Source organism: Lineus longissimus, chromosome 4, assembly GCF_910592395.1.
Source record: "Lineus longissimus chromosome 4, tnLinLong1.2, whole genome shotgun sequence".
Lineage (NCBI taxonomy): Eukaryota > Metazoa > Nemertea > Pilidiophora > Heteronemertea > Lineidae > Lineus > Lineus longissimus.
In genome coordinates, this window is record NC_088311.1 from 6,832,709 (window position 1) to 6,852,695 (window position 19,987).

The window sequence follows — 19,987 nt, forward strand, 5'->3', positions numbered from 1 at the left end:
CCTCATATATTAAGCAACTGACAAGATCAATGGAGGGGACACCGAACAAGCGCCTGTGCCTGTCACCGATGAAATTCTCGTCCACTGTCGTTGATCCCATCAGAGAATCGTATCTACTGTCGTTTGTGTGGGAAGATGGCTTGTGGCTGTCCTGAACCTGTTTTGACAACTAAATCAAGTCATTGTCTCCCTCAGTCTGACACTGATTCCTTCCAAAGGCATGAACACCGATCAATTGCAGGACCCACAGTATATTTGCTAAGGCGACAGTGGCGCTGTTTCGTGGCAGAAAATAGAACTGAAATCTTCGTCCAAAACTCTTAGTTCGTCTTTATACCGCTAGAAAACACCACCGTCGCCATGTTTTTAAGCCTTTTGCATAAAGAGATTTTTTGGTATTGCCAATGACATAAGACACAGGGTGGGGCCCTTTAGCTGTATTTGCATGTACTAGTCTTGCAAATAACCTCGACGGCTCTATCATTTCTATTGATTTTATTCATGTCTTGGACAAAGAGATTCTAGAGCCAAACAAGGCTAGGGACTCCAATACAGTCCCTTTCGTCATCCTGATTGTCCTTCCTCTATGCACCAGGCGATAAGACAAGGCCTGTCCATTGCGTCTGGAGTGTAAATGGGGCATCTGAAGCTTATAATTAGATTTAAGTACTCCAAGCAAGTGGATTTACTAGCTCTTCTACTGGATTAGAGGGAACTGAGGGCTCCACTTCCCTCAAAGGGATGATGTCACATCCTACTCAACACCAGCTTGAGCATGGGATAACCACAGGTTGTGACATTATCCCTATCAACCTGTTTGCAGCATGGTGACAGAGGGCTACTTATTGAGTATGTGCATTCCAGTGGGGATCAAGGTTTAATTTCACCATTGTCAAGACAGCCAGGCATAATCACCGGTTGTGACATTGTCCCCGTGGCATATACCACACCATTTTCTACTCTGTGCAAATCTTCACGTCACAACCAAAAAAGAATCTGAATCAGATTCATTTGTGTCCATTACAGGTTGTGACATTGTCCCAGTCATGCCATCAGATCCATGGGTTCTTCGCCTGCTCATTGACCGAGGCATGGTGACCTGGAGACAGTGACCGGGTTAGCACTAGCTGGTCGAAGGACATATTCACAGAGCGTCAATTCGCAACTTCTCATCTTTTTAAGGTACCGCCTATTCACGTGGACCAAGTCTTACCGAGAAACCTCTCCCTACGTAGCGTGGGGTACGAACCCACCGCAGATTCAGGAGATGTGTGCGTGGTTTCCGAATATCCTACACCCAATTCCGCCTGATCCCCGATACATGCCTGATGTATCGTGAGACGGAAAACGCACCCAGCGTGCGTAAACACAGGTCTAATAATCGCCCATTCGCAATATGTTTAACCGCCATCATGCCCCTTTGACATCACCATTTCTCCGCCATCGGGACACAGGCCGCAAACTGAGGGATGGACAGTAATGATAATTTCAGACCGTTCAGAGTGTCACAAGTTTAGAGCAAAATCACCTGACAGTTTATTATGGAGTTACACCAAAATGCCGACACACGTGGGTCAGACGAGCGTGTGATTACGTCATTATCATCAGGCGGATGGGCAATCTCCCGGTCTTCGGTCCGTCTATCTAATTCTTACCTACAGTAGGTCGAGTGAGACTGTGGCGATGATGATCACCATTGACGACGCTTGGAGAATAGCGGATGGGGCGACCATGCTGAGCAATTTTTCGGCGACAATTATAAAAATCCCGTGTATTACTTAGACCCTAACAAATTTCTTTCCCTGGTAATTTTTCTCTGTCAGCTTTCCGAATTCTGGGTATTCCGAAAAAAACTTTTAGAACGTCTTTCACCGTCATTCATCAATGAATAGCGGGACGAATAGTTGGTTGTGACAATGTCTTTCATGACGGGCCTAAGCCTTGTCCCGCCATTAAAAAATCTGACTGTGTTTACTACGAAGGCGCCCGTTCTTGATTAATTCTCTCCGAGCCCGCCCAGTTCTTCTCCATAAGTCAACATTAGAGACACAGTCCAACTGTCAGACAGAGTTTGCGTTGAGTTTTGCAGCTGAGCCCCAGACATTAAGCCTCTTGTTCTTTCTTCATTCACTGATGGATTTGGTGAGTCCCGTGTGGACGTGTGGTGAAAGTAAAGGTTTTATTTTTGTTTGTTGTCCTATGTCAACTACATTAGAGGTTAATCATCCAACTTCACATTTTAGCCTTAGTCTGTCCTTAAACCTTTTAGAACTTGGATGAACTCCGATGGCTGCTCACTCAGTGCAACAACCTGAGCGCTTCTGACCCATGCCCATTACATCTTGCCCCAATAAGTCCAATCCCCACCGAAGTGACAGGCAGTCTCGTGGAGCTTGTTGAGGGACTTTGCGATCTCCGACCCTTGTTTATTGTCAGGATGGACCTATACACCTGGATGGAGTTTGACAAAAATACCTGTCCAGAGTTGTATGCTGCCTGGTGGGTGGCCCTCTTGACTTCTATACTTGAAAAGTGCTTCTTGGTGCTGACACTACCATGATCACAGTGCAAGGGAGCTGCTCCCAACAGGATATTCATAACACCGCCGCAGTCACCTTGGAATCTGTTCGGTCTCGTGTTTCAGTAGACACGACCTTAGAGACTGCAATGACACATCGCCTTGCAAAGTCTTGCATTTCAGTTGTCACATTGTGAAAGACACCTCCATTATACTGCCTATTGTCTTGAACAGAGGTCACATCATGTAAAATTGCCATGACATGTCGCATTCCATGTCCCAAATTGTAGATGTCTCATCGTGAGAAATGGCTATGATATTTCACCTTGCCATGTTTTGAATTGCAGTTGTGAGAGTTTTCACGAATTATAGTTGTCACATCAAGAGTATGGTCATGACATGTCACCTTTCCATATTTCGAGCTATACCTAGTTGTATTGCTATAGCTCATTTGTAAGAGACAGCTCTGACAGGTCACCTTGCCATGTCTCAAATGACAGTCATCACATTGTGGGTGAGGGCTTGAGGGACACCAATGACATGATGCTTTGCATGTCTCAAATTATCAGTTGTCACATCATAAGTAATGGCCATGGCATGTCGCCTTGATGACGTAGAGATGGTCAAGTAGGGTCTCCAAATATAGTTGTCACATCATATGAGACGGCGCTGACCCGTCACACTGCCATGTCTCCAGTTGGAAGTCGTCACATCGTAAGAGACAGCTTTCCCACGATTGTCTGAGTTATAGTTGTTGTCACATAAGGGACTGCTTTGACATGCCACTGTTCCAAGTCTTATAGTTGTTACATCGACAGATGGCTATGACAGTTTGCCTTGCCATGACGAGGCATTGATTGAATGCCAGCTCCAACAGTCATGACAAGTTGTGTGTAATGAAGAAAAAAATAATAATGCAAGGTAATATTTAGGAACCATGTACAAAATTTTTATTTACAAGTACCATTTTTGTAGCATGATCCAAAGTTTATACACAAGAGACAAACCTCTTAATGAATACTGTAACCCTGAAATTTTTTTCTAAATTTAAATTTCAGCAATTTCCCTACCCTTCAAATTACTATGGTACAGTCTTGACACACCACTGACAGACAAATCATCTGCGTGCCTTCTTTCACGGCCGACCGCGTAGATCTACGAGGACCAAACTCCCTCTTCCAGCAGGTTATCCCTGCTTTGAAGGCTTCAAATGCCATCTCCAGGGAAAGATAGGAGCTGAAACCAGTTCTTGATGAAACCAAAAGCGAGTCCGACTTCAGGAATATTTTGGGGGTGCTGAAAAGGGTGTAATTTTTCGACATTTTCTCCATTGAATTGGGACGCTTTGCTCATGGAGAAGCTATTACATAAGAACTTAGAATTAGTCCAGCCCTAGGGGTGTTACTTTCATATCAGTCAGAGTTTCAGTATTCACATAGCACATAAGTGACAGGTGACAATCCGGCACATCAGGTAGAACGGGTTATTTGAATTCAGCTCTTTTGTCTAAGCCGAGGATGATTCAAACTTCTAAGGAAATACTTCAATAAAAGGTTCATAATGTTCTTCATATCTAGTCATGATTTCCAACATCATGCAACAAGAAATCTATACATCATGCACAAATATAATTTAGAGTTTAGACGACACACAAAGCATTTTCTCATTACTCTGCCCAAACATTCCAGTTGGTCTCACCTTGATGGTCGGTGCAAGTACAAATGTATTTTGTATCGATGAAATGATCAGGCAAGTATATTATACAGCGTACAAGTACCTAAAAGAATTTACAATATTATGACGTAGTTCGTGGCACAAAAATGTGACCCACCACGACAAAATGAGTCGCATGTCGCACAGAAGATGAGCCTAAAATGACACCAGGACATAATAGAAGAAATTGATGTACTCAGATGTCACAAAAGGCTGACAACAGTGAAATGAATGACCAGTCCGTCTCAACCTGTCAAGCTCGGAAAGACATGCGATTTCGTCATGGCGGGTCACAAATATCATCAGTTAACTCATTCCACAACATTGTCCTATAATCAGGCCTTGTTTAAAACAGTCCCAAGGTAGTAATAACTGGGCACCATGGCTTGGTCATAGACAATGGCTGAACCGTCGGACTGAAGCAATTCCAGCCACATCATCGCATGCCATTCTCAGCAAGTACATATGATACATTTGTACAACTAAATGACTGAAATTCAGTGCAGTGGCTATCATTTTTGTTGAAGCTGTGAATGCGATGCTTCTTGATTCTCCTCAGTTTTTGATTATGTAGAAAGGGAGGTCTAAGTGTCATTCTCAAAAAAAATAGACGTCCAACTATCCACTTGGTTGGTTTATATCCTTCCATTTGCTGGAAGAGCGGCAATAGTTCCAAATATAGCTAGTTATCCATGAGCACAATCATGTACAAATGGAATAATTTTATGTTCCAAATAACAATTGTGGTTTTCGCATCCCAAACATAACGTAAATCACACCTTAAAAACGTGTTCAACTAAGTGAAGATTTGGTCTGTACTAACTAATTCATTTGCAAACACTTAGTGATATTGATCAACTGAATTTTGGTTCCTTTGAGGTTCAAAATCACAACAATCAATATAGCCCTTATTTCTTCCCAACCTAACTTTCCATGTCAGCAAAAACCCAGCAATATAACCTACAACACATGATAACAACGAACATTCATACATTGATCGGCAATGTAAAAATAACCCACTTGTTCTTTTCCAAATAAATATTGCAATTCATACAATTATGACATGAATTATGAGCCTACTGCAGACAGGCAGCAAATATTAGGCTTCTTTTACAACTGCATTCACCAGAAACGACCTATGATCAACAGAAGCTTAGATAATGCAAGGAAGTTGATTTGAAGTCAATTTGTAGAGAAACAACCAGTTTGGGACCAAAACCACTGTCCTTGACAGAAAAGGGTGTCCTGCTGACAGAGGTGTTCACAAAGTGAGGTTCTACTGTATGTTCATCCACAGTGGAATCCCTCAAGAAAAAAATTACCACACAAGTAATTCCTGCATGGAAAAGGTAAAAAAATATCATAAGTATTATTGATATACTGCTCCATTTTGGTATTGCTCTGGAGCAGACGGGCCACTGCCTGACAGACAGTAAAAAACTGTCCGATTGTCATCCAATGAGTATTCCACTTCAAGTTGTTAACCTAGACACGTCACCACATTGAGTAGTCAAAGTCCTCGTTGCCAAACGTGTAGAAATATCCTAATATCGTTATGAATACAACAGTGTTTCCTGCCATGACGAGGCCCATCGCGCCCCACTGGATCTGTAAGTAGAAGACTAGTTCTTAGTTGAAAGAATTATGAAAGTAATCTAGGTTTTCCCGATGGTCATTTGACAGGTTTTAAGCAGCACTGCAAGTTCTTAACGGCCTTAACTCGTTAACTTGAAGGATTTTAGCAACCCAAGTTTTGAGTGGACCATGGAGTAAGGCAATTTAGACATGCTAGACAAAGAGACCTGCCTAGAGTCTGACACAGACTATGGGTTTGAACCAGGGACCTTTTGACTGCTAGACAAGCTACAAGACTGCAGCGACTCCTTCATGAATGATAGTATTCATATGCCACAATTTCGATGAAGATGACAATGATAATGATTATTATGATGGTTATTACCATGTACCTTTATCAAAAGTAAGGTAATAACCAACACACGAAACCACTTACCACAGGCATTGCTAATGGGGTATGTGCTAATACAACCGGCAAGCCATATGCTGATACGACAATACCGGTTGTCATAAATATGTTAAATTCCACAAGGGCACTGCTCGCCGAGTCCAAGCTGCCTGCATAACGTCTTGATATAATTGTTGGGACCGGTGAAAGTGCGTAGAAGATCAGCACAAACATGGGCCACCAGTTGCTGCAATCAAAAAGGAAAGAATGAGAAAAATTTAGATACATGTACAGTTTTTTGGCCACCTCCCCAAATGTTTTGAACCCCCATCTGGGGTGTAAAAGGTCATCCTATCACTTGCTACTTCAGCAGCAAGTGAAAGGTTCCATAGCACATATATCATGCATTGTGGTACTACATGTATGCCTATACGTGTAATACTATGTACATGCTTATACATGTTACCAGCTTGAAATGGAACTGTTTTCCTTTACATGTTATCATTGTCTTTTTGTCAGAGTCTTCAATTACACGAGAGTAAAAAACTGCTACATTACTGAGCAGAATAGCAGGCTTAGAGCACTCACATTGATTGCAACAAACTCCTTTGTATTTGTGAGGCCTAAGCTCTATAGATAATTATAAGTGGCTAGATTTAACTCTTTCGATGGTATAATTTAACTAGTATGTTCATTGATATACTTACTTGAATTGTGGTAAAGCACATCCCAGTACCAACAGTGTGATGCCAATGGCAGCTGAGAAAGCCAGGAGGACGAGGCTGCAAGTCATAGTTAGAACTATGTCAACAAAAGACAAACAAACCAATCCTAATTTACCCAAAACTTTAAGTTCTGTTCCAAACTATAGCTAAAGAACTCTGTTCTAAAACCCTCTAGTTTTATGGCTCGATAGCAGTGACACTGACAGTATAATTCTAACAGAAAGGTCAGACATTTTTAAGTACTGATCCATGATCTATAGCTTCATTGCGTTACTATACGAGATTATACAATGGATATGTACATTTTCTCTGCTTTTATAACATGGGTTTTATGATTGTATTTTTACACGTTAAGAGCTTCATTAGTTTTGTGTAACACTCAACAGGGTAATACTTACGCTGACATTCCAATGAGAAGAAAGAAGATGTCGAAATGAAAAAGAAACAAAATCAAAGCGATTAGAACTTGTATCAGGAAATATGCAATACCCAATATCAATATCACAGAACTCCTTTTTATTACTGAATCAATAATAAATATTCACTAGTTAGGTCCACACTGTGAAACTGAAAGCAACTGAAGTTTACCATGTCCATATAGGCCTATGATGTTGTGTGTAGGCCTATATATATATATACAGTAGAACCTCTCTATTAAGGACACCCTCGGGACTGACAAATGCTGTCCTTAATAGAGAGGTGTCCTGATTAGAGAGGTCAAATTGAATGGAAATTTCCAATTTGGGACCAAAATTAGTGTCCTTAAATAATAGAGAGGTTGTCCTTAATAGAGAGGCGTCCGCAAAGGGAGGTTCTACTGTACATACAAAGGGAAAACCTATACATGATTAAAAAGTGTATGATATTACTGGTATGATAGTGTTTACCGAGAGTGAAAATCACATGACACAGTTAAACGAAATGACGATGACATGCATCATTGATTTTCATCAATATGAATATCATGAAAAGATAGGTAAAAATGACACGAGCTGGGTGTTTCCATCTCGTTTACCTTCCTTGATCAAGCAACCCCTACAACTTTTGACTGTAACATTTGAGCATCAAATAGGCATACATTATGCCAAATCTGATCACGATCCAACATCTGTGACTAATAAAAACCGGTGATTTTATTCACCAACTTGGAAAAATTACCTCTGATGCCCGCCATCTTGACAGCTTGAATGACGTCAGTGTTAGTGGGAAGATTTGTCCACAGATGGCGAGAGTGCATAAATGTAGTCGTACTGGTGAAGAGCGGCAAATTCAAATGCAATGCAATGGTGCTCTTAGTGACTACTATTCAGATCTTGGACATTGTAGCCGCTACTGTCATCAGTTTGGTTGCGACATCTCTACAGGGAAACATACAAGACATATGCCTTCCCAAATCAAATAATTGCTTGATGTGAATTTAAACTATTTTTGTAATCGCTCGCTGATAAATGATCGAGATATTAATTGCAAGAGCAGAAATAAAAATGTGGAAAATATTAGCTTTCATAAGAAGATTGATTGCATTCAGGGAGAATGGGGAACAAGCAACCTTCCCTCCCCAGATCGATCCCCTGCAGTGTAAAGTTGATAGGGCCTACAACAGGTAGCAGCACAGACGTTTGGCCAACAAAAGGGCTTGCCCGGGAGTTGAACCCGGAACCTCTCGCATCTAAAGCGAGAATCGTACCACTGGACCAACGAGCGGTTCTATCGGCATCATTTGTTACTGGTGCATTAATACATGTTTAAATGTATCAACCAGCTTTCACGCGCTGAAATGCAGTCGTGGTGTGTTCGTAAAGGAGCCAAGAACATCCCTTCACGACGGTTGAACATAGCGATGCGTTTAGCGTGTGCCCGAGAGAATGTCCGTCTCCGAGACCGCTGGGAAAAAAACATAGATGTGGAAGAATTGCTGGCCGTTCTCAGTTAGTTAATAGTAAGTCGTGATTTAGCGAGTGAATATCATCTTTTCTGAATGTGTGAATATTATTTAGGCAAACACTCTCAATGAACCACTTTGTACTTTGAACTTACTAATACTTTACTCTATACGTTCAGATAACGTCATCGGGATAAAACCGCAGTAGTAATGCTGAGAGAATCGGTACTGCATAAATAGGCTGTGGTATGTAAGTTAAGTTCAGATAAGCTGTGATCTAAGGGTCAACAGAGGCATATTTGGGGTTCAAGCTGTAAATCGTCCCCGCCCTAAAAACGGGCGTGATTTTTTTATTTCATGCAAAGCCTAGTTCCAATGTCTTAGCTCAGATGGCAGCACTTGATAGTGACGGACTCGTAAAGATGTGGCAAGTGTCATACGGCTTTATATATATATCGATAAGGCAGACTGAGAAACATGATGTTGATCGGGGCATACTATTAAAATTAATATAGGCCTACGCGGAATGTACAAAACTACGACTCGCACGAAAGTGCAAGTTTAAAAGTTTGCAATGTCCTCGGCCTACTGACGGTCATAGTCTCTTTAGAACCATACCATAATCCAATACAATATAATTGGGCCGAACACGTTTTCCAGGGGGACATTTTGTGCTTAACCACTTTTTCCCCATCGGTACAAAACCACTCCGACGCGCAAGAACATACCGGTGTAAACGTTTGAAATGTCCTCGGATAAAATGTCCGGATAACGTGTGCGAGGGGAGGAGCATACGACTGACTCTGGTGCTCGAGGATTAGTTCAACCAAAAGTCGACGAAATGACACAGTGCCGGTCGGAGTTGACAACAACGTAAAGTATAAGATCGGACTTTTTGAGTACTTTAACCCCTGGTGAACGATGGTGATCTAGAATGAGTTGGCAACCGCTTATATACAAGCCTTCCTGCCCAGTTGCTCCCGGGTATATACACATCGCCTGTAAACACTAAAGAGCGACCACCCAAGTTAACATACGCAGAGGAATTTTGTCACAAATATACCTTCAGCTTAGGATAATATCCCCCGTCCAGATTCATAAGCAACAGAGGTTTATAACCTGAGAATTGGCGAGGTTTCTCCAGACTGCAGAGAGGATCTAGCCGTCGTCCTCGCAATATCAAATTTTAAATGCTCTTATGGATAACATGCTTAATTGCCACAGTGTCATTGAATGAACTCGAAGGATTAATGCGGATGATGTATTTCTCAATTGTGTCTATCACGATATTTTAGCCTTTGGATTAAAAGTTGTCCCAGACTGAAGGATAATTTCAACAGGATGCTGTCAATTTCACTCAGAAGTGTAAAATTTGAAGAAAACAAGTGTTATTGGGAAAAAGATGTAAGTTGATTGATAGGATTTTAAAATCATCATTATCTTTCTTCTAGGTACTAGATAGGCCTATATAAGCCCCTGCTGTACGTCATTCGTGCTAGCGTCTTTTGCGTGGCATACGGTTGGGCACATATTGGAATAGACACATGGGCCAACAATATTGTGTCCCATGGGAATGATCCGGTTTACCGTCCGACAGAATCAAAAAGATGATGAGGCTTTTTTTCATTTTTCATTTTTCATTATCATTATTCATTATCGGTTTACAGCCGAGCATGATTCACTGGTCAAAACACGTGATTCGGCAAGTTCCAGTAAATGGAAATCGGGTCAGTTATCAACATATGTGGCATTGAAAAAAATGTCTTTACTATGGTGAAGACCCTACCCTATCAAGTTTTTTTTTGGTGCTTTTCAATCAGTTTAGGTAAAGATGAACCACTGGAAAGACTGTTTGCATCAAAAATATAATGGCAACAGTAAAATAAATAGCTTTTTCCAAAAATAGTGAAAAAAATTGACGTTCGCTCTGAACCCATGTGGGAGGTGGACGGTAAACCGGATTAATAATTCCCATGGCCTAATAAGAAGTAGTATATATTTGTTCCGTTACTGGTTCATCTTTAGGCAACCTGTGTGGTCTTAATACCAAGGTGAGCCGTTGCCTGGCGACAAATGTAAGACCGCTGTTACATGAGCAATCGCTCCTCTCAGCCAATCAGAGGTGTGTACGGGAGAACTCCATCAATCAAAGCGCGCTCAGTCTTGGGGAGGAGCGTGTATGTTAAGAGAGCGTTTAGTTGAACAAGCTTCAGGTAGTGTGTTCGGATGTGCGCTTATACTTTTGGGATTTCTAGCATTATTCTACAGATTTTGAGTATGAGATCATGGATAACTGTATTCACCCTGCCTTCAGACCTTCGGGGGTAAGTATAGTGGTTTAAATCCGGTGTTTTGACGTCTGAATTCGGATAAACGCTTAACGTGGAGTTTCGACCTTAAGAACATGGCCTTTAAGCCTTGTGCTTGTTATTGGCCACCCAGCAGTTCCCACGTTTTCTTCACGACCTTCTATTTACGTTACAGGGCTCCGCGATGACATCGGGCCGAACGGATTCTTCAGTATCAGAGGATGAGGACTTACTAACACGGACTAGTTGGGTGAACGCTAAAGTCGCCTACAGACAGATAGAAAAGGTACAAGAAGTTTCTATAGCGTATCCTCGTAGTGTAATGTGGGAACCTAGTTTCCAGGCTATGTGTAATTCCTGCTGCAGTGGCTGGGCTGCTGTGCTGAGTGAACACCGTGGGACGGGGTCCCCGGCATGACAGTTCTGTGTGATTGCCGGCGAATTTGTTTTGTGTCCTCCAAGGTCATAATTGCTGCCTCAGTTCTTTCCCTTGATTAATTTGGCACTTATTTTGAAGAATATTCTTTCAAAATTCTGTCTGTTTCTAAATGATCCCGGACTAGGCCATTTTCTGTAGCCGGAACGAAGTTCTAACGTGTACTCTACTATAGCTCGCACAGATGCGAGATCAGGCCGTCACCACGGAAATTGGCTGCTCGCAGCAGTGCGAGTATGGCAAGCCAAAGCGGAATTTATTCAAGACTTTAGAATTACCATTCAAGAAGTTAAATATAAGTTCAAGAAGGAAATATATGTTCAAGACTAAAATATGTTCAACCTTGAATCAAATGTTTTCAACCTTGAATAAAATGTGTTCAACCTTGAATAAAATATGTTCAACCTTGAATAAAATATGTCCAACCTTGAACAAAATATATTCAACCTTGAACAAAATATATTCAAGACTCAAGTGACCATATTCAAGACGCACGTGACCACAAAATTGATGACGTAGAGCGTAGAATCTGTGGTACTTCTGATGCGTTCTGTTTCACGACATGATTGATTGCCTGTATAGCCTAAACACTCAAACATGTCAAAAGACAACGAGAATCCGATACAGTGGTGTCGGCCTTAAGAATGAAAGGTGAGAGGCATTGCGCATTTTGAACCTATAATTTGCCTGATATGTCTGTGAAACATGTATCGACTCTGACATTCACTCGGCATCCATGTCATGATGTGTAGGATTACAGTACATGTCAGGTGTAGGCGGCTAGGTACGTGTACAACCATGTGTCAAAACCTCGTGCGAACAATTCGAGCTCCGAAACGCAACACAAGTACCATGGGTTCGGGAAAGTCCGGACGCGGGTTCGGGAAAGTCCGTAAAGCATCAAAACATGAGCAACTACGTCATCAATTTTGTGGTCACGTGCGTCTTGAATATGGTCACGTGAGTCTTGAATATATTTTGTTCAAGGTTGAATATATTTTGTTCAAGGTTGAACATATTTTAGTCTTGAACATATATTTCCTTCTTGAACTTATATTTAACTTCTTGAATGGTAATTCTAAAGTCTTGAATAAATTCCGCTTTGGCTTGCCATATGCGAGACTAGGCATTTCCATCATGCGCTTCTATTCTGTGTGTTTGTGACCTTGGGCAAGTCACTTTCTTGCAATGTGCAAATTTCCAAAGTTTGATGGCATTATTTGGGTAAATACATGACGGGCTAACCTTTATTGGTGTGTCTTATATTATCAGTTGTGTAGCTTCTATTCTGTGTGTTTGTGACCTTGGGCAAGTCACTTTCTTGCAATGTGCAAATTTCCAAAGTTTGATGGCATTATTTGGGTAAATACATGACGGGCTAACCTTTATTGGTGTGTCTTATATCATCATTTGTGTATTTTCATTCTGTATTCTCTTACAGGGCAGAGCAACAGGGAATACTTGTGCACTAAAACTCAGGGCGATATTGCAACGACACTTGTTCAATTTAGGATGTTTTGTGCAAAGACACTGTGGGAAAGTTCTTTTTGTGGGATTATTAGTGTTAGCATTATGCGCTGTTGGATTAAAGACAGCTGACATTGAAGAGGATCTGGAGAGATTATGGGTGGAAGGTAAGCATGGATACCTTTATTCTCAATTTCCATTTTTATATACTTTTCAACTTTCGATTATCAATGTCATTTCGGATATTTCTATCGTTTTATTGTTGAAATAGTGATATAGTAGGCCTATAATATTTTCAGTTGAAGATATTTCACTTTGACTTTTGAAGACATACACTCAGATGTCTCATTTATTTTTTGCAAAGGAACACTGTGTATAATGATGTGATGTATAATTTCTTTGTAAGTTATAGCAGACCTTTTAAGTGCCTGGTTTTCTGATAGCTAATGCTTATTTGAGGAAGTTAAATGAAACTTTGAATCGGCCAGTTACAGTGGAACCTCCCTTAGTGGACACCTCTCTATTAAGGACAACCTCTCTATTGAGGACACTACGTTTGATCCAAAATTGGTTATTTACATTCAATTTGACCTCTCTAATCAGGACACCTCTCTATTAAGAACAACACTTGTCAGTCCCAAGGTGTCCTCAATAGAGAGGTTCTACTGTGTTTGCTATGCCTCCATGGTGTCGTAATTTACTTCATGTATTTTTAAAGCGAGTTAAGGAACTGTGCCTGGTATTTACTTTCTCAGAACCGTGACCCATGATTTTCTACCTCATCGATCCAATACCACCATGCCCGGAGCACAGTCTGATGAAAAACAGCTAAGACAAACAGAATACCGCCAAGTCAAGTTAACCCTTCCGCAGAATCAAAAGTTTTTATATAGATCATGTTTTACAGTAGCCTACATAACAGGTTCGCATGTTCATTGCAAAATGCATAAAGTGTTTCCAGCTTCTCCTGCATGTTTGCAATAGGTAAATACAATGGTTGATGAGGTTGTCTGCCTCAAGAAGTAGCTTGGCGGCCATTTTGACCTGGCTGGCTGGCGGGCCTGCGTGTGGTCCTAATGCAGGGAAGGCTGATAACATTCCCCGTGGGATACTCAATTGTTGTATGGTTGTATGTGAACATTTCCCTGCTATTACTAGGTTTAGGAAGTTGATAAAAGTTTTAATAGGCTTGGTTATAGTCTGATGTCAGCTATGGTAGATGTTATCATCCTGTTCACACTTCAAACTTTAAACTCTGGTCAATGGTGAAACCTTTCAGTGGTTAACCTCTCATATTCATTTACCTTAGCCTTAGCCGAATAGGAAAGTTAGACAAAGATGTCCACCTACAGTCTCACATCGACTCGGGGGCTCGAACCAGTGTTAGAACCATTTGACTGAAGAGGCTTACGTGTAGAACCATTATTCTGGCTTCATCTACTGCCTAAACTTGTCCAGAGGTCAGTCTTAGAAATAGAATAAGATGAACAGGAGGGTAAAGGCATGATGATGAAGTTTCTTGCTAAATTGTATGAGAGTAATTCCTTTACAAAGGTGTGGCTGGTGGTTCACATAGATGCGACGACTAGCCATGGACACAGACTTTAACCTCGGTGAATGTTCTACCTAAACTTTCACCTTGATTCATGGAGTCGATGCTTCTTAGAAATAGGTCAGATTCCAATTCATGGCCACACACTCGCCTGTACAGTGGGCTGGCCGGAAACAGATCCCTTGAGCGTATTGTGAATAGGGAGCTATTTTTTGTCACCAGGGTATTGTGCTGGTTCTTGACCATGTTACTCTCTGGACACTTGTCATTCTGAATTAGGTCCAGTTTGCTCACAAATTCATCTGTGGAGGTCTTCAGAATAATGGTCTTCAGCAGGAGACACGAAGCTTTAGTTCATGTGTTGTCTGTCATGTCCTGGTCCATCAGTGGTTTATTTCAGGAAGCCGAAGGAAACTGATTTGAAATGGGGACATCTTGGATGATTTGAAATGATGATATCACAGATGTCACTATGCTTTCAGAAAGAATGGGCTATCGTGCTGTTCTTACTCTTAGGAGAAAGCCATAATACTTTCTTAAAAAGCCATATTTAATTCACCATTTTGCAGATGATCTGCTGCAGGCCAGTTTTCAGACTGCTCCAAGATACAACCAACATCCACGAATGGGTTTCGGACGGACAAATATTCTTATTCCTTGAAGAGCAATGATCTGCATGGTAATGCCACCCCTCAAGGACAGTACTTCAGAGTACACTTCCATGTGTACTGATACTGCTTCGAGGGGGCAATCCCAAACTAAAGAAGGCCAACAGTTTGGCCTATTGTGGATGGAGATTGTTGAAGTCTTTCTATAATTGAAAGACTATTGTGTGCACAGTTCTTTAGATTGACAATGGTCAGATTCCATCTCATGGTGGGCCCAAGGCTCCTATAGAATGTGATACAATCCTTGTTTACATTCAGTCTTCAGTGGACTGAATCTCTCCATATTTGATGTACCAGGAATAGATAATGCACAGGAGTGACATGAGGTGGGCTTAATGCATCTTTTGCTGTGTCATCTTCTGTCCATCTCTCCATCATATAAGAAGCGCAGAATGATGAGATGACAGTGTCATATTGAAAAGCTGCTGGAAAATGTGAGAAATCAGGACCAGGATATTCCTCAACAGAGTGGATGGTTTAAGTGTAACTCCTCCAACTGTAGAGCCTACAAAAAGAACCTTTGGAATGTGGCAAGATTTTTGGACTCCAAGGTTAACACTTAATAATTCCGCTTGCTAATGGCTTGTTTCATCAATCATATACTCTGAAGTGCAAAATATATTATCTGTCTTAGGAGTTGATTTTTGACCACCCAAGTTGATGAGAAAAACCCACCCACTGAGCTTTATATTGCCTATTGTGTTGTCCGACACTTGGGTGCATGTTCATCTTCAAGTTCTATTCTCTATGATTATGGTCCCATTGATACAGATCTTGAACCCAGTAATTGTTCAGGGCATGCACAACTATTGTGAGATACTATCAGGATATGGGTATTGGGACAATATTTGACTTAATTTTTAGTTCATCATTGATGGAATGGCACCATAGGAATGAGAAATTTTTGTCAAAATTCCAAAACCAGTGTATGTTTTTTCTCAGTGAAGAGTAATGTTGACACTCAGCAAGTAGAAAAATTCAATGAACTGTTGTTAGTTGGTAGGCTGTAAATCTCCGGAATGCCAGTACTAGGTTTATGTTTTGGGTGTTGGTAAAATAGATGATCGACTTCTTCGTGATCTGCATTCAGCCAACCATATGTATCAATGTGAGTAGGTGCCCAATACACAGGCTGTACCCTGCAAACTTAGTGGATTTTTACTGGCATTTTACTATCTATAGGTTTTATATCTGAGTAATCTTTCTCCTAAACTGGTTGCGTCTAAACGGCCCTAATAAGGCTAAGGAGGCCAGTCTCCCCCCAAGGAATTAATAAAATATTTGGGAGTATGTTGATGACAGCTGGTAGGAACCAGTCTGCTCACAGTTAGCATCAACTTCTTGATATAATGGTACATTTCTTGTTAGGAAAGCAGTTCCTAAACGTCCTAACACCTCAACAAATCAGATGTGTCAAACTGGACTATTTTGTTTGTTGATATGGTATAATGTCCTCCAACAGATTGATGAATAATTGGAAAATTAGCCCTTCAATGAAGTGTTCCTATTATAAAGCGACAATTATCATCTCGTTAGCTGCTGATTTAGTGTAATTACTCAATGAAGAGAGCTTGTGACGATTTGACTGAGACCTCAAGGCAGGAGTCGGCTGGTTTGCATTTTGGCTTTTGGTCAAGATCCTTGTTCATTTTGTGGGAAAATCATTGATGAGGTGTTCACTTGGCTTTGATTAGCATTATAATTGGCTGATGAGTGTTTAATTCCTTGGATTGCTTCCGAGAAAGATATTTTCGCCATTTGAAATAGTGGCGCAGTCTGTTCTGGTCACAGTTTTATGACAGTATATAAGGGGCTGTAATTGTTAGATCCTGAGGTCAGTCAGAGGCAGTATTTGCGGTTTGGCTTTTGGTCAACTCTGTCATTGATTTTTGTGGGAAAATCATTTTGGCAAATTCACTTGGTTGTTGATAAAATGATTGGTTCCTGAACATATAATTTCTTTTGCTTGCTTCCTGGAAAGAGACTTAGCCCAGTTATTTGCAAAGCTGTTCGTAGTAGCTTTTTGCAGTGAAAGGTTTTAAAAAGATGTGAGGGCGAACACAGCGATGAATTGAAAAGTCGGGAGATTGAAATATACAATCTGTGGAAGGAGTATATTATCAGAAATTGGGTTCTTTCGTAATCATGGTCTGCACCAGAGATCAAGGTGGATAGCATTGTCGAGTTGATGTGATAAACAAAGAGCTATTCTAACCTATCTTTGAAATAGTACACACATACCGCCAGAATGGTTGCCTACAACCTGCTGCTGCCGACTTCACATTAGAGCCAACCATATCCTACAAATTATCCATAGAGCACTCGTGGGGAAATTGGACACCCAACTATGTTCCAATTTAAGTTTTTCTCATTGAATTCTTTCCATCTCGCAGGAAACTTCAGTCTTCACCTTCTCCTGGGTGGGATGCAAATGCTCCAAGGTATACCATTTTCATTGAACAGTGTGTCTGTGGGCAACCGTATGCTGAACAAACGTTGCTTGATGTTGAGTATCAATACTCCTACACACATCTTACCTTCTTAAGTCGGTAAAGTTCTGATAGCCGAAGAATTGACCTGTTTTCTAAAATAATTGATATAATTACCCCAAAATCGATGATGATTTTTAACACCTTCATCATTTTAGTTAGCATACTGCAGGTAGGAAGTCGAATCACTCACTGGCATTCCAAAGTATTTGTTCTTTCCAATGTACTTTTCCACGAAACTAACCATGATGGGGGAAAACAATGATGGCTCTGCCGAGATAAGGGTGTTGAACCTTCACATTGCTAATGGAGGAATAATGACCACCACATGCAAGTCAACACGCAATTTGTTAGGTTTAGGAGTGAAGGCTTGTGTCATGCTGTGTAGTGTTCCAATTATTGGATGCCAAAAAAACCAAAGTTGTTGGAACATCCTTCATATACTGATATGTGTCCTAGGGCAAGACACTAAGCCTGTCCGTTGCTTCTCTCAACCCAGGAGTATTCATAGGTTATACTGGTTGGGTCAAAAGGTTTAAGTGTTGGTCCGTGAGTTCCCTGGAAAGTTTCAGTAGAGAATAGGTAATCAGTAGATATGCAGTTTTAAATCTATGTTTCTCTATCTTTGCTACGTAAAGGCTGAGGAAAGTTGACTTGGCAGATCCTGACAAAGAAAACATCTCATATTCTTTTCTAGTTTCGACCTGTAAAACTATGTCTGACCCATGTGGCTCCTGCCTTATTCTCCCTTTAAAGTATGTTTTTTTAAAGAGGTGGAACTTATTAGCTGTGATATGATTTCTTAGGCGTTCCTTTTGTTTCTCGTTGCAGATGGTGGCCGGTTACAGACAGAATTAGCTTATACAAAAAAAGTTTTAGGGGAAGGGAGCGGGACGACGAGTGAAATAGTCATACAAACTCCAAGCATAGGATCTAATTTATTGTCGAAGGAATCTTTTCTCTTACATTTAAACACAGTTTTAGAAGCAACAAAAATAAAAGTAGAAATGTTTGATAGGTAAGTTCAATAAATTTCCTTTTCTTACGATTCCCCAAGGGACCAATCATTAAAAGAGTAAACCACAAATTTGAAATGTTGAAGATGTTATTCTAGCTATGGTGAGTGTCCGTTCGTTGCTTGTCCGGGTTATCCAGGGGAAAAAGAACGCAAGACAGGATTGAGTTTCTTGGTAGGTTTCGTCTGGAGGCGCTGGCGTCCTTCTACATAAATGAGGAGTCTGATTGTTCCTTGCAAGTTGGCCCAATATTGGCAATAAACGTCATCAAAGTACACTGAATCTTTCACATCAGAGTGTACTGACTGCTAAATGGCTAAGAAAACAGTGTTCCATTCTGTATCCGTTTATTATGCTGGAATGATTTTCTTTGCCACATGCAGTAGTCAAGGTCACTCAAGATTCCTTCAATTAAGACACTTTATTAATTTGTTTTGGGTTAAGCGAGAGATAATGTGATGGAGGCGTGTTGTAGTGTGTGTGGTACACTTTACGTAGTCAGTAACAACACTCGTGGATTCCTCACTTCTTCTGCAGACATAGTTAACCTTACCTTAGGAAGAACTCTCCAAGAATGTAGTTGCAGTACGTGTTGACGAGGGTTGGTTGGCCTTCGGTAGATAATAGTATAGTCTTCGTGGTATCCGGTGCTGCGCTGAGGTGGTCTAAGAATCGTGGAACTGAACCATATTCTATTGTTGTTGCTAACCCTTTCTGTACTGATTCCATCTTGATGTTATAAATTGTTTGATAAAAACAGAACCTTTTGTTTCAGAACGTGGAAATTCAGAGATTTGTGTTATATGGCGGGCTTCCCAAGTTTTGATACACCTCTTTTAGATAAGGTAAGTTTGTTTAGGTAGTGTCGAACATTGGCGAATAGTGATGCCTATAGTTGACAGCAGAATATGTAAAAAAAGAATGGTCTGAATGTTCAATCCTGTAGTACTCCAGTCATGATTATGGTAGTAGTAAAATATGTTCTTTGGGTTCATTCCCAGTCCTAAGCTGAAATTCTCAGCAAGTGATATGCTGACATTTTGTTCAATTTGTTCATTTCAGATTGTTGATGATGTTTTACCATGCGTCATTATCACACCTTTAGATTGTTTTTGGGAAGGATCAAAATTACTTGGGCCAGACCATCCAATTTATGTGCCGTAAGTACATGAACTTTCTTCATTATCCTCAGCTGCATGACTGCATTGCTAGTGTTCATGGTGACAGATATTTTCTCGTGTCTTGACTG

The 19,987-nt window shown here is 40.8% G+C and overlaps 2 protein-coding genes across 3 annotated transcripts in view; one reads left to right on the plus strand and one right to left on the minus strand.

Moving 5' to 3' along the window:
* Positions 1-3,445: 3,445 nt before the first annotated feature.
* Positions 3,446-8,072, minus strand: LOC135486872 (leptin receptor gene-related protein-like). The gene is made up of 4 exons (XM_064769991.1): positions 7,318-8,072; positions 6,902-6,976; positions 6,243-6,441; positions 3,446-5,839 (listed from the first exon to the last, which is right to left on the minus strand). The coding sequence occupies exons 1-4, from the start codon at positions 7,323-7,325 to the stop codon at positions 5,726-5,728; spliced, it is 396 nt and encodes a 131-aa protein (XP_064626061.1). The 5' UTR covers positions 7,326-8,072; the 3' UTR covers positions 3,446-5,725.
* Positions 8,073-9,966: 1,894 nt separating this feature from the next.
* Positions 9,967-19,987, plus strand: part of LOC135486141 (protein patched homolog 1-like) — a 38,991-nt gene continuing 28,970 nt past the window's right edge. Inside the window, exons 1-6 of one of the 2 annotated variants that reach the window (XM_064768686.1) lie at positions 9,967-10,205; positions 11,286-11,396; positions 12,988-13,180; positions 18,554-18,740; positions 19,514-19,583; positions 19,801-19,898. In XM_064768686.1, coding sequence (XP_064624756.1) covers positions 10,143-10,205; positions 11,286-11,396; positions 12,988-13,180; positions 18,554-18,740; positions 19,514-19,583; positions 19,801-19,898 — 722 coding nt within the window. In that variant the 5' untranslated portion in view covers positions 9,967-10,142. Of the gene's footprint in view, positions 10,206-11,007; positions 11,126-11,285; positions 11,397-12,987; positions 13,181-18,553; positions 18,741-19,513; positions 19,584-19,800; positions 19,899-19,987 lie in introns of those variants that run through there. The other variant, XM_064768687.1, reaches the window with a different exon arrangement.

What these genes read in the sequence shown, in the direction of transcription:
- LOC135486872 (XM_064769991.1), bottom strand. An exon ending in TGTGCTTTACCACAATTCAA is followed by an intron (nt 6,442 to 6,901) that starts GTAAGTATATCA and finishes TTTTGATTGCAG; the next exon opens with CAACTGGTGGCCCATGTTTG. An exon ending in CCCCATTAGCAATGCCTGTG is followed by an intron (nt 5,840 to 6,242) that starts GTAAGTGGTTTC and finishes TTCTACTTACAG; the next exon opens with ATCCAGTGGGGCGCGATGGG.